This window comes from Dicentrarchus labrax, unplaced genomic scaffold (assembly GCF_905237075.1).
Source record: "Dicentrarchus labrax unplaced genomic scaffold, dlabrax2021, whole genome shotgun sequence".
Classification (NCBI taxonomy): domain Eukaryota; kingdom Metazoa; phylum Chordata; class Actinopteri; family Moronidae; genus Dicentrarchus; species Dicentrarchus labrax.
In genome coordinates, this window is record NW_026136701.1 from 12847697 (window position 1) to 12866345 (window position 18649).

General features: G+C 41.2%; 1 protein-coding gene across 3 annotated transcripts in view; it reads right to left on the reverse strand.

Moving 5' to 3' along the window:
• Positions 1-2147: 2147 nt before the first annotated feature.
• LOC127365242 (ephrin type-B receptor 1-B) overlaps positions 2148-18649 on the reverse strand; it is a 148630-nt gene continuing 132128 nt past the window's right edge. For all 3 annotated transcript variants that reach the window (XM_051403155.1, XM_051403146.1, XM_051403138.1), the window contains 5 exons: positions 10977-11126; positions 8809-9002; positions 7452-7607; positions 4989-6458; positions 2148-2610 (listed from right to left, as the gene is read on the reverse strand). In XM_051403155.1, the coding sequence (XP_051259115.1) occupies positions 6350-6458; positions 7452-7607; positions 8809-9002; positions 10977-11126 (609 nt within the window). In that variant the 3' untranslated portion in view covers positions 2148-2610; positions 4989-6349. The remainder of the gene's footprint in view (positions 2611-4988; positions 6459-7451; positions 7608-8808; positions 9003-10976; positions 11127-18649) is intronic.

Consider the following 18649-nt stretch of genomic DNA (forward strand, 5'->3'; position numbering starts at 1 on the left):
GATGGAAGTCTCTATTACCATGACCAAAAACACCAAATAAGGAAATCATGGTGGGAAATTAGCAACACCACACATTTTACCAGCCAAATGCTGGTAAAATATGAAAGCAGCTGATAGATTTCAGACACAAAATAATGATTTACTATTGAGTGGCTGGTGAATTGGAACATTTATCTGTCTGTGGGTGGTAGATGTTCATATTTTCAAAAGTTAATTTCCCAACCTGGAGGGAATATCTCCTGGTGGAATTGTGTTTCAGCCATCCAGTAGAGTTAGATTTTTAGAATCTATGCAAATGAGCATTGAAGCTACTGGTTTGCCACCTATTGTTATGCTATATTTCATTATTTGCAAATTATGCAACACAGTTCTCCACAGAACCACACTCAGACTCAAGTCCCTGATTCCATTTTGGCTGTAGGCTTTTCCTAGACCCCCAAGATCACTGTAAATATGCACACAGCTTACTGAGGCCCTACAGCCAGCAAGCACCGAGATTAGATTTAGGCCTCGGACAATCTCACAAGGCGAGAAACCAGTCACTGGGGATTGAGACACAATTGTCATACTGTGTTCTCTGTGTTTTTGCTAAATAATTATGTTTTTTTAAAAAATGCACACACAAGTAGAAGGATTTGAGACATGCCTACTTTCAGTTGTATCATCCCTCTCTTTGTGTGCCATTAACTTTGTCCCATGGTTGTAAGTTCACTATGTTCCTCCACTGTCCTTAACTCAGTATTCACTTCAAGTTTTCTACTCCCACACTCTGATCTGCACCGCTGGATGGATTGCTTTTTCTCCAACTCGCTCCCCTTCTCTCTGCAGGAGTTCCCTGCTGTGCACCAATCCTTTTCTTGCAGGTGATTGCTCAGGGAATATTGATTAAGGCAAAGATTTGCTACTGAGAAGTCACTTTTCAAACTTCCTGTGACTTTAATGTGATATAAAGTGAGCTGACTCCCTCGTCAGTGATAAACACCCTGTTACAGATGAAGCATACGTTTAAGAGAACGTTCTCCATACTCATCTCTGTCTTCATGTCTTTGGCTTTCTGTCAGCCTCAATCTGTCTATCTCAACCTATTTCTCTTACACCCATGCGCACACACATACACACACGCACAAATCAGCATTCACACCTATTGTATTGTAGTACTCTTTGTCATGAGGGCACATATCTTCCACTATCGCTCTAATTGCTCTGATTAAAGTGACAAACAGGTCCAATTAAGCTAAAGGCACAGGGGAACGATATCATAAAGAACATCACCATATCAATGGTCATTACATCTGTTTAACTATTAGTGGAGCACTACAAAGCGCTACAAGTGCAATTAAAGCATCTACATGACCTTGCGCAACATGATCTCGTGTAAAATCTGTATTACCGCTGGGTGTCCAAAATTACAAAAATGAGACGCTCATAAACGGATAAAGTGACAAGTGAAGAACTTAATATTGTATATATTTATATCACAAATTTGAAAAGACAGAAAATTAATTGTTTCACAAATCTTGTTGGCTTCATCTGACAGCACAGCCCCAGCACAGCAGTATCTCCGCTAATATGAAGCTGGATATTATTAATCAATTAGAGTCAATAGACAGTTATGGAGGAATGCTGAGACTTGGATACATCCCCATATCTTTCGACTCACCTCATTAACCATATCATTACTGTGCAATAGGCTTTCCAGTGTGTGAAGTGCTCTAAAAATCTCTGGCAACTGGAATTTACGAGACTACTGTGACTGCTTATGTATTTTGTGTGTGTTTGTGTGTGTGTGTTTATGCACAAGTGTGTGTTTGCAACCCAGATAAGAGTCTAGATGGGAGGATAATTTCCACTAGTTTGTCAAAATATTGTCACTTTACTTGGAGAGCAATTTTTTGGGTTTTGCGTGTAATCCGAGTGACGGCTCGTTTATTAGTGGCTGATGGCTTTTAACACGTGCTGCCAGCCCGACCGGCAGTGACAAAAAGCTGTTTATTTCCTTAGCCATTATGAAACCAAGCATTAGACGTCACACTCACGCACAGTGCTGACAGTAGTGTTACTGGATAATAACCCTTCCTCTCTGCTTTCTTGACTCACCATTAATGAAAGCAGAATTATCGCCCATTGAGTCACAGACCATAAAGTGATTGACTTGTTTTCCAAGGCGTTTATTGAGTGCATTTTAGTACAATAGTTCTCAGAAAGTTACAGCTTACAAACTCTTGACACGTACTTGTCACAATTTACAAGTGGTAGCTATACAGAAACAAACAAACAAAAAAGGAAACCGTTCACGCTCTTAAACAATGTACCTGTGCACACATAAATGTCTGTACACACAAATGTGCCTGCTATGCACATACACATACATTCTCTCTCTCTCTCTCACACACAAATAAACAAACTATGACATGTGCACACTCATATTCAGCTGCATCATCCATTGTGTACCATAGAGGGAGGTTGTGAGTAGTATCCTAGAAAGGTCCCATTTCACCTGATCTTCCTCCTCATTGGCTGTCCACAGTGTTCACTCTGTGTGTGCATGTGAATTTGTGAAGTGTTGTGTGTATGCTGTTTTATATGTGTGTAAATCTTTGAGTCCACAGTCTGAAAAAGAAGGGAAAAAAAGAGAATGGAGTAGTTTAATAAGTTTAGTTTTGTAGGGTGTCATGTCAGGTCATTTTCAGGTGAACACGGCTTCCACTGTTCTAACCTATAAATGACAGGCACGAAATCAGCTCCTAAAAGGACCGTTGGTCACTTCTTCGACAGTTACAGCACCATGAAACATTTAACAAGCTCTGTTCTTGTGTTTTGTATCAGGGTGAGATAAATGGCTTCCATATGAAACAGCTTTCAGAGAGGGATGGTGAACCGCCTCTCCATTCATCACACTGGAGTGTCATTACAGTCAGATATTTAGAAAGACAAACAGAGCATAATGGAAGAAAAAAAAAGAATTACACTGTTGCATAATGAATACATTCTATCATCTCATTCACAGGCTCTTGGGTTGAAAAGCAAATACATGAGACTGAGCTGAAAAGAGGACTAATGCATTCAAATTGAATCATTGGCTTCAGTGAAAGGGATTTATGCCAATCTCAAGGAGCGTGTGATTATATTTAGGAATACTTGGTAAATCAATGACTTGAAGAATTGAAAAGAAAAAGCAATTGATTTTACCCATGAGGCAAACCAGTTGCTTGATTACAGTATTTTCCATTACCAAACTAAACCAAAGAAATTAACATTTAGATCATTACAAAGATGTTGCCACATAAACCACACTGTGGGTTGATAAGGACGGATTCACTTCAATGAACTAACCTCCTGACTTTCATCTAACCATCCATTCTTTATGCCACATGTGTCGTGCATCTCCACCCTCCTGTAAACTGACTCATCCCCCTATTTCTATCACACATGCACAGACTCTGTCGATTCTTTGCCCATTTTCTTTTCATTAAGCATCAGACTGGAAACCAGACGCGAGAATAACATAATTGAGGGTTCTCCTGTGCGTGTGTGTATCTCTGAGTGTGTGTGTGTGTCTGTGTCTGTGTCTGTGTGTATTGTGTTTTGACACTCCCATCAGTCTCCCTCCCCGTGGCTGATCAGATGCCTGTCAGACGAGGGTCCCAGCAGGTGTTTGCACCCTTGCCTGGACCCACTGGAGCATGGAGCCAACCATTTCTCAGGCCAGCCCTGGCCTTGCCCAGCACAGCCCCAGCCCAGGACAGCTTGGTTACACCCAGGATGAACGAGCTGGAGGTGTGCCAGCCAGCAGGGGTAGCCAGGGAGAGAGGGCAGGACAGACAGACAGAGAAGGAGGAGGAGGAGGATGACATGAGTGGGGTGAGTATACTTAATAATCTGCTAATGGGCCTGCCATCAATTTCTAATTTTGGATGCAAGGTGGTTAGAACCGTCGTCACTCATGTCTTTTCAAATAGGGCCAAAAGGGATTTCAGCAGGGTCACAGCTACTGCACAGAATTGATACTACAATAGCTCAAGATAATTGTCTGTGAGCTAAGAGACTATGGCTGTATGTCAAAGGAATATTGCCACAGGAACATTCAGATCAGTTTACTTTCAGTTTTAAAGGCCAGCATTGCTAACGTTATTTCATCAAAACTCATAACAGATTTATAAACTATAACACCCATTCCTCATAGCTTTCCAAAAGCCTGGGCCTGAAACAAGTGACCGGCAAGAAGAAAAAAAAAAAGTTGGATGAAGAGAAAAGCCACTACTACTCATCATCAAGCTGTCCTGTAGTTGTTGTCACTGTGACACCGTCACATTGCACAGACCAAACACAATGCAATCATCAAGTACCATACCCAGAGTAAAGAAAATAAATCATCCCTGTGCACTATCCAGAACTACGGTCAAAATAAATTCCTGAAAACTGTGGTGTAACTTCACGGACAGTCATCCATTGCATCCCTTGGGAATGACGTAGATATCAAACAATCAACTACCAAAGTGTACATTTTCAAACACCAATTACTGCAGCTTAAAATTATGGATAGATTCAGATGCGCAAAACCTTCTGTAGCACAACAGCATTTGCACTCAACCTGCCTACCCATATGGCAGCAGTGTATAGTGAGAGTGCATGGATAAACTCAGCAGCTTAGCTATAGCAGTCTATGGAAGGCTGTGCTACACTGTTAGCAATGGGCCCGTGTGGGCTGTTTAAGTCTGTGTGTTCATCGAAATGGCATCAGGCGTCTGTTGGCAAACCTCAGTCCAGATGTTCATTTTCACTGTGTAGAGAAGTGATGCTGATGCACTCTGATTTCCAGTGCCTTGATTAGCTACTCTCCTATGCATTTCAAACTTGCAGCAAATTTTGCCTTGCCCGAGATATTTGTGGCACCCATGAGGAAGACTAACTGGATTTGCCTGAAATAAAATCTACCATATATAGAGCAATTAAGTAGTGTTTTTCCTGCGTGATCAGCGAGTACTTACCATGGATTTGGGACGGCCAAAGCGTGGAGTTTCCTTCTCTGGATGGTGCTGAGAACTCCCAACACAAACAACAACAGAACAAAAAGAAATAAAAACATAAAACATATCTGTACAAGTAAGTGCTCACCAGCAAGAGACAGCATGTGTACACCCACATTAAACATGATCTCCAGTAAATGGATATTTTGTCAATTATTTTAACTCCTACAGCAAATTTCATATAGATCTACAATACCAATTCTTCGCCCACAATTCCTTTAACGTATTCCTCAGGTTAAGATTCAGTCAGGATTGTCCTTGTGCCCATGGAACAGGGAGACGTTCAACTCTGTGTCCGTCGTTCAGTTGTCCAAAGGGAACCAGGACACCATAGAAATCTACACATTTCATGTGTCTATCACAATCTAATCAACAAACATGTCTTTGCCAAAAATGCAAGCAGAGAGTTCTGTACATACATATTCATACATTATCACCTTCAATATGAAGGTTTATTATGAAAGATATAATCATATTTAGCAAGAGATAAACATATTTATATTCTCTGAATCTGGGTGGGGCTGGTTAAGAAGTCCTTTGGCAAGGCCTTCCACCCAGGACTCCACAGGTAGTGTTAAAAGTTAAAATACGAGTGGGCGGCATCTTGCTATAGTGATAAAACAAACAAAAAAACGGATGGTAAAAGACAAAAATATAACTAGCTCTGAATTTCACCAGTCCTTTTACAATAAAGTTTTCAAATTCTTCAAACAAGCAAATGATGATGTGAAAGTTGAAAATGGTGCTCCACTGTACATCCCTGTATGCTTCTCCCTCTAATTATTCCTACTGGTAATTGCTTTTTCTTCTGAGACTTATTTCTGGCCAGGTCAAGGCATCTTCATTGCACACATTGACGACAGTAAAATCACAGGTCACACGTTGTTTCTAAATGTCTCACGCTTCGGTTTACAATTTTAACATCTTCTAGTCCAGATAATATAGAAGTACAATATCACTCATTTTACAGTCTGAAATTGTGAGAGATTCCCTGTGTCGATGTCTGATTGTTGGAGTTGTTTTGGTTTACAGTGACATGAATGGCAGTCTATAACCACAGTCTGTCTGTCTTCCTTTTGTGAATCAATGGAGAAACAGCATCAAGTCTGAACCCTGATCTCCTGGTGTGGATTGCATGAAGTGTGATGGCTGATAACCACGTGGTAGTGTAGACCCTGGTCTCCTGTTGTCATGGTAGTGGATTAGATTAAGACAATTGTCTCGACTCTGGCGCGTTCCGATGGATCGGGGGTCATTCGAGGGCTGCCATTGTTGTTGGTCCTGCGAATGCTGCCTGTTCCGTGGCACAGCGCCCCCTGTAGTCATGCCATAGTCGTGGGTGACTGGCTCATCTGCACCCTCATGGACTGGATATTACTGAGGATCTTCTTCTGGTGGCCTGCCAGGGTCACTCCTATTCTCAGCAAGTCCCTAGGGAGAAAGAGGCAGAGAAAAAGAAAATTGAAAAGCAAGAACATATTTTGAAGTAATAGATGAAGGGATTTCCATCAAAGTGAAGAAGGAATGGATCATTTGAGTATGAGACGATTATACTGGCAAAAAATGCATCATTTCATCATCGTATGATCCTTTCCTGGTGCACTTACAGTCCTGACATCACAATATATGAAAGCACCATTTTAGGGTGGAAAGCTAGTGGCAATGAACAGAAAACACAAATTTACTAAATTAATTCTATCACTTGAGAGAAGACTTAGCATGCATGTTTCTTTGCATTGCAAAGAGACTGCGAAATGCCACCCAGCCTCAAGCATACATTTTTAATAAAAAATGTTTTTACATTTTCACATAAATTTGTAGACCAAGCAACATTGTTAATTAAAATAAACAAAGTGCAATATTTGTGTCTATTGGTACCACAAGTGCTACAAGAATTACTGTCATGACACATGCTTTGAAATATTCCACATAAACAGCAGCAAATAAATATTGCCTCTTTAAAATGTGTATTTCAAGATTTGTGTCATTATTATTAGAAATTTGTGCATAGAAAATCCTAGACAGTAGCCAAAATACTTGAAGACCACAGATGGAAATATTCTTACTACAATGACTATGTTGTTTTCTGTAATAATGAGTTACAGAAGTGATGTTTATTCACTCCGATTTCCAGTGCCTTGATAAGCTATTCTTCTTTGCATTCCAAACTTGCAGAAAATGTTGCCTTATCCAAGATATTTGTGGCACCCATGAGGAAGACTAACTCGATTTGCCTGAAATAAATCTACCAGATATAGTGCAACTTAGGCTTTACTTTGAGGCAATCATCCAAAGACTTGAGTCACTGGGCGCATTCATGCTAAAAATACACGCACTTGACGTTGAGTCATTTTATACAAGTGTGCCCATCAAGTGCCATATGGGTTTGGATCTCTGCATTTGCACACGAGCAAGTGAACTCACTCTGAGGTCATTTGAGCCACCAGCTGCAGGGAGGTAAAGCCTGAGTTGAGGAAGTTGTCTCTGTACTGGCTCATCTTGATGGCAGCGAGCCAGTCCTCTACTGAGCTGAAGGTGTTGAAGTCAGGTATGGATCTGTCCAACAGTGGCTGAGAAGGCCTGGAAGAAGGAGAGTGAAGGAAGGGGGTAAGAGGAGGTATATAGCAGGGCTTTGATACAATATTCAGCAAGAAGAATTTAAAGAGAAGGAGAAAAACTGTGGTTAAGGTGTTTGCGTAGGTGTGTGTGAGAGAGGATGCAAGATGGAGAAGGAGAAGGTGTGCATGTGTGCTGTGTGAATATTGGCTTTGGAAAGTTCCTTTTTTTAACCCCATTATGATGTTATACATTCTATCTACATACTTACCTACCGACCTCTAAAAATGTTTAAAAAGAGCAAAAACTGGAAAATATTCTCTGGTATCATTATAGAAAACCTCCATTTCTTGGCTTGAATGCCAAGTGCTGCAGCTAGTGCCACTCATTATCTGACTGTCCTTACAACGAAGCATACAATGGTGATGCTTCTCAGTGTCAGATATTAGGAAAGTGGTCACAATTAAAGAAACTGTGAACTGAGCTTAATACAGGATGGACCTGGTGGAAAAACATGCTCCACTGCACAAAATCAAACTTGCACACGGCCAAAAGTTCACCTTTCAACTTGGCAACAACCCAAAGAACACAGCCAAAACAAGTGGCTTCAGGACAAGTCTCTGAATGACCCTCAGTGGCCCAGCCAAAGCCTGGAAATTGGAATGGAAACTGTGGAGAAACCTGAAACTCAGTTCACAGACAGTCCACATCCAATCTGGCCGAGCTTGAGAGGATCTTTGAGGAAGTTGTCCAAAGCAAGGTGTGCAGAACTGGCAAGTCCACAAGATTCAAAACAAATCAAGGATACTGGTGCCTCTACAGAATAACACAACCATTCTGAATATGTTTATAAATTACATCTTTCTGTATGATTTAATTAAAAAAATTGGATAAAATCAATTAATATAACACCACAGAATGTGGAAACTGTGTGAACTTTCTAAAGCCAATATGGGGGTCTGGGTGTTCGATAGAATCATAAGCCGCAGGGGAAAAAAAGATCCCGGGGAGGAAAAGTTCAGGTTTGATGCAATCAACAGTAATAAATGCATGTTTATTTTATGAGAGGAAAATAAGTAAGCATGTGCATGCTGGGTTAGTTTGTGCAGACAGCCTGTGTAAATACTGTATATAAACAGATGAAAAGCATATTTGTGCATACTTAATGTCCTCTTCAGGGTGAATGTGTGTTTCATGTGCTGTGGAAAAAAGTGTTTTTACTCACACTGCAGGGATGTTGGCTACAGCTTTGAGGCTGGTGGGGTTACGGATCATCTTGTCCAGGGTGCTGACAATGTCTGTGAAGCGGGGTCGGACATTGCGGTCCTTCTGCCAACAGTCCAGCATCAGCTGGTGCAGGGCACTGGGACAATCCATAGGCGGTGGCAGACGGTAGTCCTGTTCAATGGCATTAATCACCTGGGGGAGAAAGGGAAGATTGGCTTGTTAGTTATTCTGAAATTAAATTTTATATACCACGTGTAAATCATACAGGAATAAAAACTACTTTCTCTCAGTAACAGTATTTCTACAAGCTGGCTGGTTGTCAATAGTATGCTTAATTAAAAACAAAACACTAATTTGAATGAGTTTTCTGGGACTGATGACATTAGGCACATCCACTCTGTAATCCTGACACGCACATCCCTGCCTCAACAACACCACCACCAGCATCCCCACCACCACCCCATACAAACACCCCCCCGGTCACTCAAGAGACAGTTTCAGGCGGACGTGCCCTTCCTCTCAATTCTAGCCAATCACATGTCACTCCTGGAGGACAGAGTAAGGAAAGATAGCAGAAGCAGTGCCACTGTACAAAGAAGCCACTGGGGAATGGGCAAATTGCATATAATTAACACTGTGAAGTACAGCCACTTGACACATGTCTCTTAGAGGCTGCACAGGCTATCCTGGCCTTGTTAGAGAGAAGCTACAATAAAGAGTTTCAGGGTCGTCAGAGTTACAGTCAAGTGTTTTGTAACAGTTGAATGGTTCTATCAGAACTTGAGGCAGATTTGGAGGCTTAGTGGGGTACCTGTAATCCAATGACCACCTTTGCTAGCAATAATGTATGATTGTAAAAAATATGCAAACAGTGAACTCAAAATAAATATAGTTAAACATAAAGTAAAAAGTTAATCTGCAGCTGTGAACTTCTCCGATACTACAAAGACTAAAGATTACCCAGATTGCTGCATTGCACACTGATGGGCCTAGCTCTCACCCATATCCATATATCCATTCTGTCTGTAGATGTAATCTTTTCTTAAAAATGCATAGTTGCGAGATAAGGGTCTGGTGTGAAATCAAGTGCAAAAGATACTATCATTAAAAATTAGAGGCTGCTCCGTAGGTTGCCAACACCACCCCAGAGTTGTGTGCAACTCAGCAAAATCTTGACAAATGGTGCATATGGAGAAGTGGTAGTGTGTGTTTTTAAGTGTGTATGTGTGTGTGTGTGTATGGAGCAGCCGGACATGCTGAGCGGTGCCAGTCCTCTTCTCTGCATTAGTCCCACCAGGCAGTGTTTGTTGCTGGCCCACTGAGGCAACATCTGCTGGGTTGGACGGTCCTCGTGGAGCAGGGTCCATAGAGGCCTGATGGTTGGCTAGTTGTCTCACTAAAGTAGCTTAGGGAGAGAGAGACCTCATAGTGTGGGACTATATCCAATGGTTGTGTGTGTTTGTGTTAGTGCCTGTGTGTTTGTGGGAGTCTGTGTGCGTGGACCTTATCCAAACGGACATGGGGAACAAAGCAGAGCTCTCAGCAATCATTCATTGCTCTCAAAAGCCAGCCAGGAAGGAAAGGGGATAGTGTGAGACTGTTTCCATAATAAGTCTGCTTTCAAAGTCAGAGTCAAGGACATCTTCAGAGATGATGCTATGAGATGAGAACTGATAAAAATGTGTGATTTATTACAGCTTCCTGTCTTACGAGTTATCCTTGATTGTGTATCTGTGGGGTGAAAAGACAGTATAACCACATCTGTACGGAAATGGCCATCCTATCAATGAGGCAGTTTTCTCAACTTCAATGCAGTAAAAAAAAACAAGTTTGAACTTGAGTAAAGTGTTAACGCTCTTTATGATCCTTCTTAGAGATCCAATGAAATAGGCACTTGAACTTCCAAGAGAACGGCGGCTTCTCAGACGAAGGTGCATCTTCAGTGGTGAGGCCATGCTGCACTAGCAGGTGAGACAAAAAAAAATCCCCACGTTTTTTGACAATTACACCTTTCTGCCTGTCCAATCACACCTTTCTCTCTGTAACCAGCATCTTGTTTATTTCTCACTGTGTAATGTCCTGGTATCCTTTCAAAAGAAAGTACATCCCATCAAGAAAGCAATGATAAAGTTTCATGGTTCTTTTGCTTTGTCAAAATAAACTTACGTCCTGGTTGGACATGTCCCAGTAAGGCCTCTCTCCAAATGACATCACTTCCCACATGACGATGCCGTAGCTCCACACGTCACTTGCCGAGGTGAACTTTCTGTAAGCGATGGCCTCTGGTGCCGTCCACCTCACTGGGATCTTGCCACCCTGAAGGAATAAGAAAAGAACAAAAGAGGCATAAGGTGCAGCACATTAAAGTCACCCATTGTCCTCTTTACCACTGCATGGCTTGTCTTACTCCATCCCTCTAACTCTTTATCCCCCTCATCCAGCCAGGGTATCAATCCTCCAGCAGTCAAAACATACACATGATTCTGCCTCTGTCTCAGCAGTGGCTCCCAATAGTGTTCGCCCTTCACACATCGACCACCATCACATTTAGTGTCTCCTCTCCCACAGCCCTGTTTGGATAAAGGAAGATAGGCCCAGGCTTCTGCTTGTACGTCGAGCGTGTCTGCCTGTAATTGGGCTACCTGGGCCTCAGGCATGCCACACGGCCTGTTGACTGAAATCGACAGCTGCTTGTTTAAGATTCCACACACACACACACACACACACACACACACACACACACACACACACACACATATATATATACAGACACAGCTGGAAACATATGCACAGCCACAGACATAGATTACTGTGCATCAACATCCACACACACAAACAGACGGACACACATAAATCCCTATTAGTGCCCCTCCTCTCCTTCCACAGCACCTTCCCTTATATCTGTGTTGCGCTCACCCCCAGTTTAATAATGCCAATTAGCTGAACCTGAGTATTTACAGATAAGCCGCTATTGGAAACAAACCCAAACCCAGAGAGCAACCTACACAGACCACCCTGTTCTGGCTCACTCTCCGAGAGCAAGAAGGAGAAAGGAGTCAGAGAGAGAGGGATGTATAAATAGAGAGAGAGAGCAAGAGAGAGAGAAATGAGCGATAAGTGCGGATACAGAAGATGGTTCTTGTGGGGTGTGTTCATACTGCAGGCTGTTGTTTGAAATGCTGGACAAGAACACATTTAACACATTCCCTGTATTTGTACATCTATACACACTTGTGTAGGTGTTACAGGTCAGTGCTGCGTGTCACTGCAGAGGTGGAGAGGCTGAGCTCATTAATGAGCACCTCTTTTGGGTTTGACCTTTGAGTGGTTGCTGACCCTGAAAAGAGATTTTGACCTTAAATGGAGACTGCTGTCGGGATGCACTGCAAGACACAGAGGTAACACTCAGCTCTCACTGAGCACACCAGCCGGCGGAGAAAAAGACATGAGGCAGTGAAAGAATTAGGCAATGGTGCAGTGTGTGGTTGTGCAAGTGTGTGACAGACAGAGAAAATTAGAGAACAAGAAAGAAATACGGAGAGGAAGAGATCAATAGACGAATAAAGGCTATCTAAGCCCCAGCGACTTCAATGCTTCTCTCATATCTCAAACTAGTTCATATCTGAATCGTTTCATCTAAACTGAGACCTCAGGACACTTACTCTTGCCCTCTCCTTTGTCTGAGGGCAAATGGAGCAGCACAGATACAAGGCACATACCTTCCCTACAAAACTACAAAAAGGCCAATCCCTTTCTTCCTCATCTGTCACTCTGTCAGGGGCAACCCTTAAAGTCAATTATTTTGTTTGGACGAATGCACTTAAGATGAAAAACGAAGAAATAAACGTAGAACAACCTATAAAAAATAGCTGCTCCGAGCTAAACGCCGTCTATTAAAGCCTCTCTTTATCATTACTCGCTTACTCCCTCCCTCGCTCTGTACATCTGGTCTCATGCCCCAGGACCCTGTTGGGATATGAGCTGAGTGTCGCTGGAATGGCCTGAGCAAAGACACAGGCTTCACAAGAAGCTCCCTGCGCACCTCCAATGAGACAGACTTTAGTAATAACATTTCCAAGGCGGGTGAGTCAGAGGCAGCTATGCAAACCCTTAGTAATTACTGCTGTGGGCCAGTGATAGCTCTGCCAAAATCCTGCTTTAATGACATGAAGTGCTGAACAGCTCATGCATACAGGGAAGGCAAAAACATAATAAAAAGCATTGGATTTTTTTTTTTGTAAAAAGAGCATTAATACCACGGGGAATGAGCTGGGGGTAGTAGAAATGATGATGGGAATTAAAACAGACCTAATGTCAACACAAAAGCACGAGTGGTCTGTGAAGCCTCGAAGCATGGGGAGAGCTCTTTGGATATTGTATATTGTGCTGGCCACTGAAAAAGGAACAAGCTGTTTTCTGTTTGCCTTGAAGTGAAATATCGCCCCTAAAACAGAATTCACACACTCCACTATTAACTTGGACAGTTAACTCAGAATTTGTGTAGATGAGCCAGGCTGTAGCGCAGCCACTGCAGGTGCAGAACTTCTGCGCCTTGAGGGGAGTAATCTGTAATGATATCAAGTGTTACTTCCCTAAACTCCCTTGATAATAAATAAAGTGGGTGACATACAGTGCCTGATTTTCCAGAGATACTAGATGGGTCTATTTTCTGGTTGATAAATGTTGGCACTATGAAGAAAAAGCGAGTGCTCATGAGGGTGTGAAAACTTGAAATAAATGTGCCACAAAGATACCTTACTGTACGCTGTCAAAAACGTTCCCCCATTTTCCGCACTCGCTGACATAAGCAATGTGGGAATTTTGTCTTTGGCTAAATTCCCACATCATGAACGTGGACAACATATCCGCCCATGTTTGTGCACATCCATCCATCCAGAGCACCTTGAGCAGACACAGGAGTGTGTTGTCACCTTTATGTCACCAGAATGAGATTACAGTACGTGACTGGTTCCACCTGGTTGTGACCGCCTGCGACAGGTTGTGACCAGTTGTGACAGCTAGCAATACGTCTGGAGCGCGACTGCAATGGAGATGTGCTGGGACTGTCGGGTTAAGAGGTATCATGGTGAGACGAGTGTGTTTCTATGACAGCCAGGGCTGAACAATGAGGGATAAACATGTGGTTGCCATGTAGTTTGTGTACTTACTGGTGTATGGTCCACACATAAGTGTGTGTGTGTGTGTGTGTGTGTGTGCAACGATATAAAACACCTGTCATGTCTTTGCAGTGGCTTGAGCTATGCATCCAGCTGCGTGCCAGATACCTTCATGTAGACTGTCACTGACATGCTGCTGCAGAATGAAGTAATATCTGGAGCAAATACACCTGTCAGAGTGAAATAACCGTCATCACTAACATGCAGCAATGTCCCAGATAAACCTACTGTAATTGAAAAAGAAGAGTCCAGTGTTTGGTCTTGTTTTGACTCAGCTTTTTTCCACTTCACAGAAGCTATTTACATATTCCAAATAAACTTTTTTCCTTCATCTGGAAGACAAATATGTAGATCTCCCTCTCTCAGTCTTTTTTTCCCTTCCCCATTCCCTCCTTCTCCTTTCCTTCACTCCTCCAGCTTTAGTAATCCATTTCCAAACAATGCACACTCAAATGGACTTGAGCACATTTACTTAGGCTGGGAAGAGTGCTCCATAAACATCCTTTTAATGAAATCTTGAGAGCAACGATCTGCCCTGGATGTCTGCCCAAACAGAATGAGAAAGAGAGTAAGAGAGATGGCGAGAGGAAGAGTGACATGGAGAGATGGGAAGAAAAATAGAACAAAAAAAAAAGGAGGGAAGGGTTGGTGACAGAGATGTTGGTTTCTCAGACACCCATGGGAATGTCTAGTGCAGAGAAAGACACAGGTCTTTCACCATATATACAATGGAGTATTGCAAAACTTGAGGGAAGCATTTGTCAAAAGTTTTATTATTGTATTCCAAAGATCCCAAACAGTCTCACATTAGGCTGGGAACTATTTGAGGCCTTTTTAGATTTGATTAACAAATGAATTCTAAAAATTTCTATACTGCGTGGGAAGATAACAGAGGGGAAAGAAAAAATACCGTACACCCAGAATAGCCCCTGATAAAAAATTAAATTGTGATCACGATTAAAATAACTATGCTTCGTATTGCCTGGAACTGTCTGTAGCATTCTGATCCCATTTCAAAAATAACTGCTGTGAGGGACTGAAAACCAGTCAGGTTACAGTATAAATTACAGCACAATTCATCAAGAAAGAAACAGATATTGTACTATTTAGTGATATATTGCATTTATCTCTTATTGTTTAGAGAGTTTGCTTGAACTGAGAAATAAGGTCAACTGCATCCTAATAATCTATAGTAATAATCTATAAAATAGAGGAAACTCAACATAGTGAATTGGTAACTTAATAGATGTGCTCCTATGTCTTTTTTAAGTATGTATAAAACAATTTGACTTCCCTACTTTTTACTATCAATTTCAATTCTTGGTTCTTTTTGAGTGGTAAATCTGCTACTGTAACACTGCATAATATGTGCAATGCAAGGACGGAAAGATTGACTGACAAAGCAACAGTAATTAAGGGTGGTTGGGCTTAGCAAACAGTCATTTGTTTGTCTCAGAAATATTATTGCTCCTCTTGGGCATCATCTTTGATGTATAATTCAAAGGGCAATTATTACCTAATTAGACTTGAAAGAATGGTGAGTTGCTGACCTCTATGTAGTTTTGCACGGTAATTATGACAATCCATTTGCCTACATGTCACCATGAAAAACACAAAATATATTATTTTTAAGTGATTATGAACCATATTTGTCACACATTTCAGTCACAAATACAAAACCAATTTGGCTTGGTAAAGACAATTTAGTGCATGACACAACCATTGTTGTAAGCATGGGGCGAGAAATGTGAATTTGTAGACTGTATTTTGTTTCTACCAGATAAGTTAGACAACTAGTACACAAGATGGATTTTCCTGTTATAGCTACAGCATAGCTCTGGGCAAACAATAAGGTAAAACAGCTTGTTGGCATTGCAGATGAATAAGTTGATCTCCATCTTGATGCCTCAGGTTCACATATGTATCACATAATACACACAGGCCTTGTTATTGATCTTGTGCAGCTCCTTCTGACTGTTTAGGTTGTTTAAGTTTCTGCTTAAACATAGTCTTTTTATAGCCTTCATGTCTGTAGGCCTATAATGCCATAAAGTGGTTAAGGCAACATAACCATGTGAATTTGTTCTTGTATGTGGATTGTTATTTAATTTGCATATAATATAAATGTACCATCTAGGCTTCTCTCTGAAAAGCCAAACCTACCTATGGTGATTTTTATATGTCACTTTAGATGTTTTGCTCAGTACAGTAAAGACATTATAAAAGATACAATTATTCCCCATGGGTTAACCTTTCTCAATGTCTTTTTAATATTTACTCCATTAATTATCCCCATTCCCCGACATCGCATGCAATTGTGTTACATTAAACAGAAATTTCATCTCCCTCAGGGAAAAGTCACCAATAGACCTCAACATCTCTGGCATCTGCTGACATGATAAAATACAATTTTGTAAATATCCCATTTGTTCTATTTCATGTTAATATTAGACAGTGACCTTGGCCCCATGATTCCCTCAAAGGACGTGAAAAATAGGCAATCACATTCATACAAAACTGGAGCACAACCTAAATAGACCCAAATGTTTCCTTTAATGCTGAGTCTAAGATTGTTCCCCATGTTGTTAAACCTACTGGGAAGGTATGAAGGCCCCATTTAATGATAACAATATAAAAAAAGTAATGGTCATGTCAGCACTGTTATTTTGAAGATTTTAAAAAGCAGAAAGTTAGTATTTGGAAGTTGCTGCTTTGGTTAACCAACAACTTAATCTCTCTTTTGTGATACCGCAGTCTGCAGGATAGTGTTTTATAGAGACACTAACAGAGGAGGTATCTCTTTCACTGATTTAGTTGTACACAAACCACTTCACTGTAAATCCTGCTCAGATGCAAATGCAGTCCAACAGCCACAGATGGTGAATCAATGCCCACCTTATACAGACTCTAGCAAACATGACAGAAGGTATAAATCAAGGTGGAGTGCTTTGGATGGTTGCTCCCTCTTTGATGCAGGGACCAGGTATGGATCATGTTGCTTTCTTGTTTTCAGAACCTATACCTCCTCCATATTCATATTCATTTCCGTTCCTGGGAATTTTCTGCTGCTACATTTACAGCAAATTAAACTCTACGATCTGAATAAAATTAGCCTGGAAAGATCTTAATTAGTTTCAAATACAACCAAGAGATAAAAATCAAATCAGGGTATAGTGTTTAGGATTTTGCTGCAATTGTGAATTATCAGGACTGGGGTTCAGTCTCCAGCTTGTCAGGACACTTAAGTGGGAAGCCAGTTGGGGATCACGCTTGGTCACTGCAGTGGTGACTCATACTTGAGGGAGGCGGAGAAGTGGAGGAACTGTGCAGGACAGCGTGATATCTACATGCTCTCCCAGTGTAACTGAAAAGTACGTGGCATGTGTATGTACTAGTCTACACCCTCCCTAAACAAAAGAAAAGGGGTTTGGAAATGTCAGGGTATTGTGGGAAATGGCAGCAATTACATTGGGGAAAGAGGGTTCTGAGGTTCCTACCACACATCACATGTGAATGACGTGATGTAATTCAGATCAGATTCAGTCAGCTCGTACATTGTTTATGTTGTTCCAACTACAAACTACAAGAGCAGACGTTTGTTTTGAAACTTCAACAATGTATGTGAAGACACAGGTTGTTTTTTGAAGATCAAAAATAGCCTACAGTAAACCTAGACTTCTAGAGGGAGAATGACTGACTGCTGTGCATCATCAAAGAGAATCCATCAATCACATCTTCCCTTCACCTATACCAAGACAAAAAGAAAAAAAAAGCCTTTGATCTTAAAATGTTTTAATATTATAAGAGTGAAGCACATGTCCATAATTAACAATACTGTAATGCGAATTTGCCATATGGTTTAGTGTGAACTATATAGCAACTGTGAGATCTGTATTTACAGTTGGTCTTTCTAAAATGCCGGCTATGTTAGCAGCTTGATGGAAATAACTGTTGCTTTATTTAAATGCTTTTAACCCACATTTTGCAAAATGTATCTGTTTGACAAGAAATGTCAATAAATAAACAAGATATTTCATTAATTTTTAGTCTGTGTCTATCTGATCCTTGTGTAGATGATGTAGTTTGCCTGAAACTGGCTATGATAATGGGGATATTTTTGGGGTGTGTACCTTGCTGTGTGATGTGAAGTATGGACATCCAACCAACCGTGACTTTTGTTGTGGCAATCAAGGTAGCAATGAAAGAGTTTACTGTTACAGATTTAATGCCTCTGTAAATACTGTATTCTGTTTTTTGCATACAAATGTGATGTGTCAGAAATTTAACCAGAAAGTTCCTTTCTTTGCTTTCGGCCTGGTCCATATGGACATGTTCCCATTTCACTGTTTACTCCGAGACTCTGTCCCTTTAACTTTATGCAGAGCATAAATATTTCACTACAAGTTGAATAGACAAGCCAAAAAAGTGCATGGGCCTGGAGCCAGAGAGAGAGGGAAAGGATGCAAATAGAAAACAGACAAATGACAGAAACAGCAGCGCGGTCCACATAGTGTGAGCATTGGAGCGGAGCTGAGAGAATGTCACTCAGGTCACAGGGATTTGACGGATGAGCTTTGTTACTGGCTCTGTGTGACCTCGCCTTTCAACCCCTTTCAGCCTCAATGACACAAACAAACAAACACACATAGACATACATACACA